Here is a 12,620-nt window from a genome sequence, read left to right as displayed (position 1 = left end):
GTTTTCAATCACTTGACAACGCCCACTGTACAGAAATGTTCATTAATGATCAACAAAATGAGAATACATTAAAAAAAAATGATGTAAAGCTCGTACATTCGTATCTCAGAGAAACTGGAGAAGAACAGGAATTTAAAACAAGGTAAAGGCAATCATCCAAATAAAGCTGAAGCACTAACGGATAATGACATAGAACGCCTGTACAGCACTGAAACACTACGTTTAAAAAAAAACAACTGTACTGCTGAACCTCATCTTCTTTAATATTAGCATCATAAGGGTATCCATGTATTATAAAAAACAATAGATAGGCCTCTTCACTGAGTTACAGGAAAACAATTCCATCTCAGGTTTCTGTGACAGTTTCTGTGACGGTCTCAGAATTAGGTTAGGATTGTAACCCCTGGTTCCCTGAAAGAGGAGATGACTGCCAAACCATACTTTTGGGATATGCCTGCTTATCAGGTATTCACTGAGCATTTTATATCAAAGCTGCCGATAGGTGACGTCCTCCGTCTCATCTCACCGAGGTAATAAATAGTCACTGTTCGGAGATATCAGCCTTTTTTTTGCCTTTCACAGACAGGTAGGTAAAGTGGTGACTGGTGAGGATTACTCTAACCCTTTTTTCCAGTTGTGATTGACTCTTTACAAAGTGCATGGATACCATCCTAGCTCCCTTGCGGCTGCAAGGGATCAGGGTGTTTAATTACCTAGACTACTGGCTGATTTGTTCCCAGTCCCAGGAAGGAGCAGTGGCCCACACAGTGATTGTGACGGAGCATCTGTCGAGGCTGGGTCTCACCCTCAAAGATGCAAAAAGCCAATTAACACCGGTGCAGAGTACGGTTTATTTGGATTTCCTTACAATGTGAGCCTGCCTGTCGGATGACAGGGTAGCTGCTATTCGCAACTGCCTGTCCCTGTTTCAGCCAGGGTCCACAGTGCAATTAGTGTTGTGCCAGAAACTACTGGGTCTGATGGCCGCAGCGTCCTCAGCTATTCAACTGGGGTTACTTCACATGTGCCCGCTTCAAGCGTGGCTCAATGCCTTTCGGTTACATCCGAAGCGTGACAGACACCGTTTCTAAAGGGTGCTCGGCAGTTATGAGCTCCTATAAACGACGTCCTCTCCGAATGGAGTCTAGTCGTGGTACTGGAGGCTCTCACCCCGCGTAACCTATCGTTCCCTTTCAATTCGAAGATGATCGCCAAATTGAATACTTTTGGGAAAGTATACCAGAGCCGTCGTTAGGGAGAATGAGTGGACAGCATCTGAGGGACATCTTGCTACCGCCATCTAGTGTTGGTGGTGTGAGCGTGGAACTTTAAGGACCCTAGTGCTTATTAAAGGCATAGAGGGATCTACGACATTAAGTTGGTAGAACCTGGTAAACGTATGCAGGGTAGTCCAGCTAGCCGCACAACATATATCAGTCAACGAGGCATCTCTGAAGATGGCACATGATGTAGCCACACCTCTGGTTGAGTGTGCGTCGAGTATACGCAGTAGTATACGCAGTCGAAACCCGTATACGTAGTAGTATACGTAGTGTACGCATTAGTATACACAGTCGAAACCGTGTCCTCAATCCAATGAGACAGTTGCTGCTTAGAGAGGGCTTGACCTCGGGTCCGTTCACCATGACAAACAAACAGCTGGTCAGACTGACGCTCCGTGAAGGGAGGGGAATGGAAAGCCTCTAGTTCCACTGACTGATTCAAGTGAAACGCTGTAATCACCTTAGGGAGGAAAGGCTGTCTTCATAGAGAGATATTTCAGCTCTATGGTATCTATGGGCTCAAACGGTGCCTTTGTGAGAGCCTCCAGTACCACGACTAGACTCCATTCGGAGAGGACGTCATTTATAGGAGCTCATAACTGCCGAGCACCCTTTAGAAAATGGTGTCTGTCACGCTTGGGATGTAGCCAAAAGGCATTGAGCCACGCTTGAAGCGGGCACATGTGAAGTAACCCCAGTTGAATAGCTGAGGACGCTGCGGCCATCAGACCCATCAGAATACCTGACAAGCAGGCATATCCCAAAAGTATTCAATTTGGCGATCATCTTTGAATTGAAAGGGAACTAGCCTACTTCAAAAAAATGGATTTCATAATCGTGATCATTTTTTATCTGGATAAATGTAATCCAGCAGTGACATTTTCTGAAAAACCGGAACAAAATGATCCAGATAAAAGTAATCTCGATCACGGATAGGATTTTGAAAAACCGGCCCCTGCAGACCAATCTGAGTACTCCGTGACATGTTGCCCATTCAATGGTTCTGTCCATGGGCCAATTAGGGAGCGGTGCTCCTCCGGGACAGAGCGTCACAGGTTCACTTGGTAACTACTGGAAAGGAACCTCCCAGAGCAACAGCGTTCCGAAAACAGACATCTTCTTTGGAATACAAAATAAAGTTATATCTATATTTAAAAGTGTTCGCGCTAGGCCGCGCCATTGCGCCAATGCCCCCCTGAAATAAAAAATGTCCCGCAGAAATTCTCTTAACGCACCGTGTGTCCCCCTTCCCAGACCAGACGCAATACCAATATGCAGTAAATGAATGCATTTTGTATTACCATGACATGTCTGACGACAGGCAAATCTTTTTTACTTGTTTGTTTACACTTGCGTTTTCATAATTAAACTCCCGTGCCATATTCTCCAGTCCAGTCCAGTAGAATGCGCTCACACCCTCCCAGGTTAGAGTCAGTTTCACAGTAAAGCCTGGACGACATCATTAGGCTTGTTAAAGACATGGCCCGGCGCAAATATAACCTTGTGTCCCTTATACCCGACCATTACTTCTGGAAGAATAAGTAATCAGCTTCGACAGTGACTTGAAATGTAGGTTATTATATTATATTAGATTTGTGAAACGAAAATCGCATCATTGACTAAAAAAAAAAAAAAAAAAAGTAGCCTACGGTAACATAAAATATGTGAAATGTAATTTCTATGACGAAAATCCTAAACTTCAGGGCTAAAATAATTCTGTATGTTTTAAGCACCAACTGCCTCTTGGCCATTTCGCCAGTAGGCCTATAACGAGCATTATATATACAGCACTATATATGTCTACAATATATCTTGCATTGAGAAAACACCACTTGAATCGGAATAAAGGAAATTATTATGTAATACAGTTCACGTGCAGCACGGTTTTGGGAAGTAGCATTTTCTAAACCATATAATTATGTGCAGTATTAAAATAAGTTAAAAATATACCAAATCCACAAAACCAACGAAATAGTATGCATATTTGACATTTTATTTTTAGTGTTCTGTGTGTAACACGGCCATCGTTTAACCCTGAAAGAAATTAAATACAGTACCGTACCTGAAGCAGATATACGCGTTTATCATATCAACAACAACAACGTGTGTTGTAAAAATAACGCGACAATTATTTTGAAAACTGTCCAAAATATTTACTTGGTGGCTAAGAATGAAAAATGTCTAGATAAAAATGACATTTGTTATATGGAAATTGTCAAAATAAAGGGGAAGCTGGAAGAATTTACCAGTCATGACAACGGCATTTAAATACTACTATTATTAAACTGTATCTGTTGGTAATGTGGTTTCTTCTAGTGGTTTTCAAACTGGGCTACACATACCCCTGGGGGTACGCGAGACAAATTCTGAAATGGCGGACAACGTATTTTATTTAGTACCACTTGCCAATCTATTGCAAACCTTTGTCATGTAATCAGCGTTTAATCGCCAACACCAGACTGATGTGCTGTGACAGAGCGTTCAGTGCACACATGACTAATTTACACATTATATATGTACGTTTTAAATAAGCCCTGTTGTTTAAATGTCATATAAACAGTTGGGTGGTTACTGCAGTATGTCTTTTAAAAAAAAAAATTTATACATATTTAAAAAAAACTAAAAGTCTAGTCTTTTACTGGAGGATGCCGTCTCATAGCTGTCAATCTTAGCCTTTTGTTTTCTGTGTTTTTCTGATGATAAATGTCGGTCTATTGTTGACTTTCGAGTGTGGTCCAAAAATAAATGGCAAGTTGTGCAAAATAAATGATACCCATCAGTGTACAGAACACCAGGTGGATATTGTTGCGTGCGTTCGCTCAATGAAATTCTTTTTGATTGCGATGTCTTTGACTTCATGTTTAGGTCTCTCGATTTTTCTTTTAACGCATCAATTTATTCAATTACCATTTATACTCATCATAATTAGCTTTTATTTTTCTTATTAGTCAAAGAGTGATATGTGTTGAATTGTGAATTTGATTACTATAACTGGAGTGGCTGCAGGGACATCTAGGGGAAAGCAGTTGAATTACAATTGAAAAAAAAACAGGTTGTGTAAAACGCAGGACCCTAACTACAGTATACTGCAGTTTTGATAGACCTAAGCCCTTTTCACACTGGCATGCTCTACCTGGGTTGGAACCTACCCGGGTCAAGACCCGGTGTCATGCGGGTTGGGTACGCAATTTCACACTGCGTTTGATAAAGCAGGGTTGACCTGGGTAACAGGCGCAAGTAAACAATATGGGGTATCAATACCCCAGAAGCAGCTTGTTACAGACGCTTCCATCCAAGCTTCTCTGGATTGAACCATCGGCCCAATTGTTGATTTGAGCAAATAAGGCTATAACGTTGTCTTTGAAATATGTACTTATTCCAGATTTAAATATAAAATACAATCAATGAACCAAAAGATCTTGACAGCCAAATAAAAAGGTGTCAAAGTATTGTCAGTGCTAATCAGAGGTAAGATTTAGAAACGTGGTTAGCACTCCTTTAACCACTGTACAAGCTGTTAAAACGCTTTTAACCTTGTCTTATTGGCAAGGGTCAGAATCCATTATGGCAGTGCACCATGCAACACAACTCGTTACATACAGTATAACCAGCAACTTACTGTAATTTTGCAGATGTCCCACTATGGCAACATATGTTTGCGGATATAAAATCTACACATTCTGTATATACTGTAAATTCAATGTAGCAAGTATGGTAATTTTGTTTTGCAGATATTTAATAAACATGAAACGAATGTTTTACAGTATTGTCCAGTTATCCTGTAGGGAAAGCCTACTGCGTTGGCTATGAACATTGTAACAGCTTTTGTACTTTGCTCTCATGACCCTTTTGTCTTGCAGCTAGTTGTCTTCGTGTTCACACTCTTCTGTAACTCTGGTTTTACTCTTGTTGTCGGTGGACGATGAGGAGCATAGCAGCACTAACTTGGAGTTCCTCATCCCTCATGACTTAGTGGACGGCTTTGTCAATAACAAGAACGAGACCTACAGGTTCAAGTGAATATCTGCCCAGTGTTCTGCAGACCCAATTTGGGCTCTTTGCAATATTGCAAACTTAATTTATTATGAATCTATGTTCCTAAAGGGATGACAAATGAATGCTGATATCTCTTTCCTGGCTTTGACAGGTTTCATAAGGTCTTTGATCAGGAGCCAAACAGGAGGACGTCTTTTGAAAATATTGCAACGCCGATGGCCGACAGGTATGTGTTCCTTGTTGGGTCTTAAGGAGCTTCTGTAATCAGCTGCTGTTTGCATTAAAATATGCTGAATGGTGGGCTCCCGAGTGGCGCATCCAGTAAAAGCACTCGCTAGAGTGCAGGATGCGCTCTATAGCCTGGACATCGCGAGTTCGAGTCCAGGCTATTCCATAGCCGACCACAGACGGGAGCTCCCAGGGGGCGGCGCTCAATTGGCCGAGCATCGTCCGGAGGGAGGGAGGGTTAGGTCGGCCAGGGTGTCCTCGGCTCACCGCGCACCAGCGACCCCTGTAGTCTGGCCGGGCGCCTGCGGGCTTGCCTGTAAGCTGCCCAGAGCTGCGTTGTCCTCCAACGCTGTAGCTCTGAGGCGGCTGCATGGTTAGTCTGCAGAGTGTAAAGAAGTGGGCGGCAAATGGCACACGCTTCGGAGGACAGCGTGTGTTCATCTTCGCCCCTCCCGAGCGCAGCGGTGGTAGCGGTGAGCTGAGCCTAAAAATAATTGGGCATTTCAAATTGGGGAGAAAATAATAAAAACTAATTGGCGACTAAATTTAAAAAAAAAAAAAGGAAGAATTGACTAAACTAAACATTATAGAAAGGAAAATGAAAACAACGACACCCCACTCCCGATAGCTGATTAGCGATCCAGAGCAATCTATGGGCGATTTCCTGAAAGGTTACAACCACATTCCTGATAGTTACTTAAGATGAAGGATAGTCTTAACAGGAGTATCGTTAGTAACACTAACAAATTTACTTTCGTTAATATTTGATAATCAGAGCATTTTTAAATCAGTCTCATATAGATGTTTTGGTTCAGAAGGAAATTCTCACTCTTGCGAGATAAAGACGCTGTTTGCATCCAGACAGCCTTACGAGAATGATCTAATATCAAGACATCTAATTTGGATTCAAGCTTGAAACGCACAATGATAATTGACTTGTAAAAACCACATCAATTTGTATGAATCAAATACAACAAAACAGTTACTATAGTGTTCATTAACTCAAAGCATGAATTGAAAGCAATAATACATTTCTTACATTCTACCTCAAACAAAACGTTAATTTTGCTTTAAGGTTGGCTAGTTATTCTCGAGTTCATAAGAGGGTAAAAACATTATGTGCTGAATACTTAACAGACTTTCGCTGCCTCTTCCAGCTGGTCCGTATGTCATCAAAACAGGCGCTCAAAGGCTCTCCTGCAGGCAAGGAAAATCCAGGTTCTGGGGGTCTGTCTTCCTTGCCTTGTGTCTCCACACCAGGGAACAAAATAAATGCTTTTGCAAAAACAACAGTCATGAACTATTTAGGTATTCCACTGAAAGAGCAAATCCTCCACACGATGTGCACTCTTCTTCCGAGTATATCTGGGATATTCCACCACAGACTCCGGCATTGCTAGCTTAATAACAGACTGATTATATTTCAATCTCTGTCGACTTCAAATAATATGTCTAACTATCTTCCTCCGGTGATCAATCGGGGATAAGTTAGAGATTTGATTCCAAGTACTTTTAGGATTTTAGACGTCTTACGTGGCGGACTCCCATACCAAGGCAAACACTGGGGTTGTTATCCCTTATCAGAGTTTCCGAAAACGGTATCTCTGTTCAAGCCGATCGCAGGCTGCGGGTCTTCAAATTGTCAAAGTTCATAGCATTGTTCTGCGTGTCAGGGAGCCCCGATTGAAAGTCGCACTTGTCCTTTTCTACTCTCTTCACCCCGGTGATTGGATAGTTTGTTTATTTGGGGCTGTGCCCGAGTCCATGTGGAGTGTTTTCCCATTGGCTGTTCTCGTTCCGAGATGGCCTAGTCTTCTCAATTGGTCTGTTGTTTTGCCCCTGTCATCTGTATTTATAAGGTGGACTGTTTTCTGTCCGAGGTGTCAAAACCATTCAAACCCGTCTGGTTTGTACCCTCTTGGAAGACACCCCTGGCGCCACAGGATGTATTCAATGATGGTGAAGATAAACCACTTGTCCAGTATTTTAGTTTACGACTCTTTTTAAAGGCATTATTTGTCAGTCGGGGAGTTTGTGACAAGAAACCAAGCAGACTGTCGCAGGTGACGCTGAACTAGTTATTCCGTGTAGTAAAACATTGGACTCCATTGCATGGAGGATCTCAGTAAGCTACAGTGCACGGTTCATCAACTGATTCAGATTCGGTTATGTTAAGTCTGCCAACTGATGATGTATGGCAAAGCAACAACTGAGTGCCTAAAAATATGAATAACAGTGAGTTTTGACCTCCTTTAGTATTCTGGATGGGGCGCATATCTTGCAAAATGACCCTGTATGAACAAAAGGAAATACATAGAAATAATATGTACAGCTAAACGTGTCTAAGTATCTTATAGGAATGAAATCAGACCATGGAGATCCACACCTGTGCTGGAGAAACATTGGATCAAGGGACTTCTTGTGGAAACAACTAGAGCGAAACCTGGTACAGAAGTTGAATCCTGCTGGGAACGTGGGGATATGCTGGATATGGACTAAGCAATTTCAAATATGGAATGAACTTTGAATAAAAATAAAGTATTAGAGGTTTTTGAAGTAAGGATAAAGAGAGAGTATCCTTGTACCACCAGTAGGTGGCTTTCTTTTCAGATAAAGGAGGGGCTCGAAGAAAAACAAGGAATGAGATCATAGAGTTGGTTTGAATTTATTTGAGTACATGACACCTATTAATTCTGAAAAGTTAGTCCGGATCTTTTGAAAACTATTATTTGTAAAATGGATAAGAACTGTCTCACCTGATTAATGATTGGATTTAATTGAGACATCCCATGTATTCCAATGGGATGAAAAACCTATAAAACTCCACAGTAATTACAATGGGCTACCACACTCATCCCAGACAGGGTAAGGTGGTCCATCTTCTGCAAACCAAAACACAATTGAACTGATTGAACTCAGTTTCATTTGCCTGGTGAAGACAGTCATATCCTTTTACGATTTATATTAAAGGGTAAGCATTAATCAATTATCATTTTATCGCACATGTATTGCATGTATTGCTATAAGGGACTCACGCTATGTTTAGAAAATAGGAGAACATTTGCTGAATGTGCTGAAAGAGGCTACTGGGTGTTTTTAGTGTCGTGGTCGTGGCTAGGCCTGCATGCTGCACGAATACATAAAGATGTATTAAAGTGTTAACGTTAATATCTGTTAAGACACTGGACTGCCCAGAACGTCTGTCAGCTGGGGATATGAAGTAGCCTGTAGCTACTCAATCCAATATTTAACTGTTAATAAACCGAAGGAGTACTGATCATACTCTGATTCGTAAAAAAAACACTTTAGATACATGAGTCTGTCAATTTCTTGAGTACTATATTAGTCATCTGGATATATTGCGGGTCCAGTGCACGAACAATACCCCACTAGGAGTAATAATATCTCTGTCCTCCTAACAACTCCACTGAGATAAGAGTGTGTGCTGAGCAAATAAAAAGAGTACGTAAAGGAATCTGAACCCGCGGATTTCGTGACAAAACACAGAGAATGGCTTAGGAACCCCCTCTGTATATTCCAATTCTGTTAATTTCATAAACAGAATGATATTGTGACCCAATCTGACACTACAACCTACAATATATTACGATCCCCACAGGTATTAGTCACAATTCATTGCCCCAGCTGCAGATGGGCTACATATTGCAATTGCACACCCCTAGTGGTCATTTCTTAAAAAAAAAAAAAATCTCACTTCAGAAATTCAGCTAATGAAGTGGTTAAAAAAGCAACAGTCAAAAAGTATGGTAAATTAGGATCTAAGTGAAAACAGCAAGGGAGATGAACACACATACTAGGATATTACACATAAAAAGCAATATTCTGAAATTATAGATGGTAAAAAGTAGTCCCTTCCTGATAATCTCCAGCTGCCGCCCTCTTTTCCTTTCCACATACAGATGGTCCTTATACTCGGGCAAAATGTTACGAGAGCTGTCCAACCTTTTTGGCTACAAACGGGGAAAAAAGACTACATGCTGCTTCTGTATTCACTGTATTCCCACAGTGGAGGAAAGCATAATGAAAGCATGGTAAAACGTAGCACTGTAAAGAGGTAGGCCTATAGTTAAGCAAATTAAAAAATATTGTAAACCATAGTAAATGCATAGTATAGTATAGCCATGAAAAGCATAGAAGAACTACTGTGGTAAACTCTTATGATGTGTGTGCTCATTAAACATGTTAGATGTTTAATCACTAATAGAGCATCTTTTTTCTTTAGCATTTTCCCTTTTAGAAGTCTTCACTTCTAAATCCAAAGGTCTACTGCATCTCAGCTCACCTGTTTTGACATTAGGTGCTAGGTAGCAGGGAGAGAGGGAGGGGTTGGTGATAGTGGAACATTGACATGTATCAGAAACAGATGTTTTGAAAGGCTGGGAACAATATTTGTGCATGAATCTAGCACTTCCAGCTGTGTTGGCAAGTGCTTTTATGTTTAGTGTGGCTGTTTTTAGTTGTTGCCTAATTCAGCATTTTGTTTGTAAATTATCATGTCATGTTATTATCAGTTCCACACTTCCATGCTATAACAAATGGTCTCGGTATGTTGTTGAGCTAAGTATTCCGCTCCATATGTAACAAGTAAACACATAAAAAAATGCCTCTTGTGCGGAAGGGAAAAGGTCTCTTCTCCCGTCCAAATGTTAACAGATTTTGTTTCCAGACTCCAGCCCCCACAAATTAGCTGAAAATAAGCACACTTGAGTCTGTGAATGTGTTTGATAACTGGGATAAATGGAGGTGGGGGGGGGGGTAGCTCCATTTGCTGACGCATCTAATTTACAAACTTGCAGTGGAAACAATGCTGAATTAATCACAATGAAAACTAATTAAGGTGTCTGGCATTCGGACTGCAGCAAGATTTTACTAGGAGGCACAGAAACCCCCCTCTGTGTGTGACAGGACCTTGGAAAGTCTGTTAATGAGAGTTATTTATCTGCTGATAAATGGGATGGCAAAGTGGAGTTATTTGCAGTGAGGAATTTCCTCTGGTCTGCTGAACTTGACTGTCATGTAAATACCTGATTCCCTCTTTTGGCTCTTCCTCCTCTTAGCAACATGTAGAGACATGCATCCCACACCATGGCTAAATACCAAATTCGAGCTACTGGTAACTTGAAAAAGCTGATCACCTTGACTTACATCCACTGTGTGCTCATTGAAAAAATGAAATTTTGACAGATGGACAGATGCTCCATACACCAACACTGATACTCTCCATAACTTGTTCTAAAGAATGTCATTTTCAAGTTTCATTAGGGAAGTGCTCACCAAATATGTAAAAACAGAAATGTGACAGACAGGCACATGCCCCAAGATTATGATACATTCAATAATTTATGACAAAGTGTGCCCTTTTTCAGAGTGTAAATGTAGTCAGGACAAAGGATTCTCCTATAATAATAATAGTAATCTAATACTAACCAGCCATATCTCAGTATAGCTTCTAAAATTTGCTGCGAATCAAGGGTCAAAGGTGCTTTGGACTGATGATGGATGGACAACAACACCTGTGCCTTCTGCCAGTTCTGTTGTCAATTCAATGCTTGTCTTCTTTCTCCTTAAGGATATTATCTTCAAGTATTGCTCATCCTTGTTAGACAGCTTTTTGGGTCTTCCAGTCCTGGGTTTGTCAGTTTGAGATGATGTTTCTCTAGTTGTTGATTATGCTTCAGATACCACACCTTGAAAATCAAGTGATGCAAGCTATTTCACTCAATGTTTTTCCTTCTTTATGTCAAGGTTGTTGTAATAGTAGAAAACACTAGTGGAGGCTTTGAGTAAATTGCTGATGCTCATAATGCATCACAGTAAAAAAAATGCAACATGTCTAAGACTTTTGCACAGCAATGTTTATATAAAAAGTTTGTTTTCAATTAAAATTATTTTTGTGGTTTTATTTTGGGGGGGGGGGGGGGGGGAGGTTATGAATGACTGCAAAGTTTCCAAGAAAGTTCAGAACTGGCTGTTTGTCAGAAAACTTTAGATCTGTCTGTGTTTGCAGGGGCGACAGCCATACAGACTACTTCGAGCAATGAGCAGAAACTGAGGGCTATATGTATTTTAATTTGCTTAATGAGTTATCTATTTTAATTTATTGCTTACATACAGTAGTTTTGACGAGTCCTTTTGGTCTCTTGTTTCCCAGTCCTCAGTTGTAACCCCACATCTACACCACCTTGCTTATGTGTAATCAGTTTCAAACCAGGTAACCCATGGATTTCAATAGTCATCCCTGTACGGTCTGTGAACTGCACCCATGGTCATTCTGTCAAAGTTTTGAACCTGATTTGTGGTTCATGGTTCATAATAAATACAGTACGGAAAGAACAAAAATGTCTCTTGTTAGCTAGCAAAAACATAAAAAATTATGTATGCAATACAAATATTTTGTTCATTCATCACAGCAATTACGCTATTGCCCAAAACCCTCTAAGTAACAATGGAATCCACATGAAAACATGCGTCAGTTCCAACTTCTGTTCTGTCCAAATGAATAGAATGCTTGGGGTATGAGGACATGAAGACTGTCATGAAATAGAGAAGAAAACATGTGCAGGAAGTTTTAGATTTATTTTTAACTTTTACAAGAAAATCCCAAATGAGTCTGTAACAGGGTAGCGTCACGGCCCAAGCTGTTACCGTCAGGAAAGAGCCCCAGAGACAGAAAGCTGCAGTTTAAGTGCTGGTGCAGACGCTTATTAATAAAACACAAAAACAGGAACAAAATAAACTGGCACGAGGGCCAAAATAAAGGGTTCAAACAAAAGAATAAATCACTTGTATGCTGGATATTAGCTTTTACTACAGATACAAAACAATACAAAACTCACAACACAAACACTCACCCACAAACTCCTCTCCCAGAGGAAGGATTTTTCCTTCCTTAAATACATGTGGCCACTCCCCAATTAGCATCAATCAATTATTGCTGTGATGGATTTAACCCCATCCCTGCCAACCTTACATTCCCCACCACACACAATTTACAGCAGCAGGGCTTCTGCCCTGCCAGAGTCTATTTAGCTTTGTCCCAGTTTTTCCTTCGAGGGTGAGACAAAAGGATGTATCAATATTTACAGTAAATGA

The 12,620-nt window shown here is 40.7% G+C and overlaps 1 protein-coding gene across 1 annotated transcript in view; it reads left to right on the top strand.

The window, feature by feature from the left end:
- LOC117411213 (kinesin-like protein KIF6) overlaps positions 1–12,620 on the top strand; it is a 133,478-nt gene that overhangs the window by 6,411 nt on the left and 114,447 nt on the right. Inside the window, exons 3-4 of the mRNA XM_059025959.1 lie at positions 5,196–5,299; positions 5,431–5,505. Coding sequence (XP_058881942.1) covers positions 5,196–5,299; positions 5,431–5,505 — 179 coding nt within the window. The remainder of the gene's footprint in view (positions 1–5,195; positions 5,300–5,430; positions 5,506–12,620) is intronic.

Source organism: Acipenser ruthenus, chromosome 6 (assembly GCF_902713425.1).
Source record: "Acipenser ruthenus chromosome 6, fAciRut3.2 maternal haplotype, whole genome shotgun sequence".
NCBI classification, from domain to species: Eukaryota; Metazoa; Chordata; class Actinopteri; order Acipenseriformes; family Acipenseridae; genus Acipenser; species Acipenser ruthenus.
This window is presented reverse-complemented; position numbering and strand designations above follow the sequence as displayed.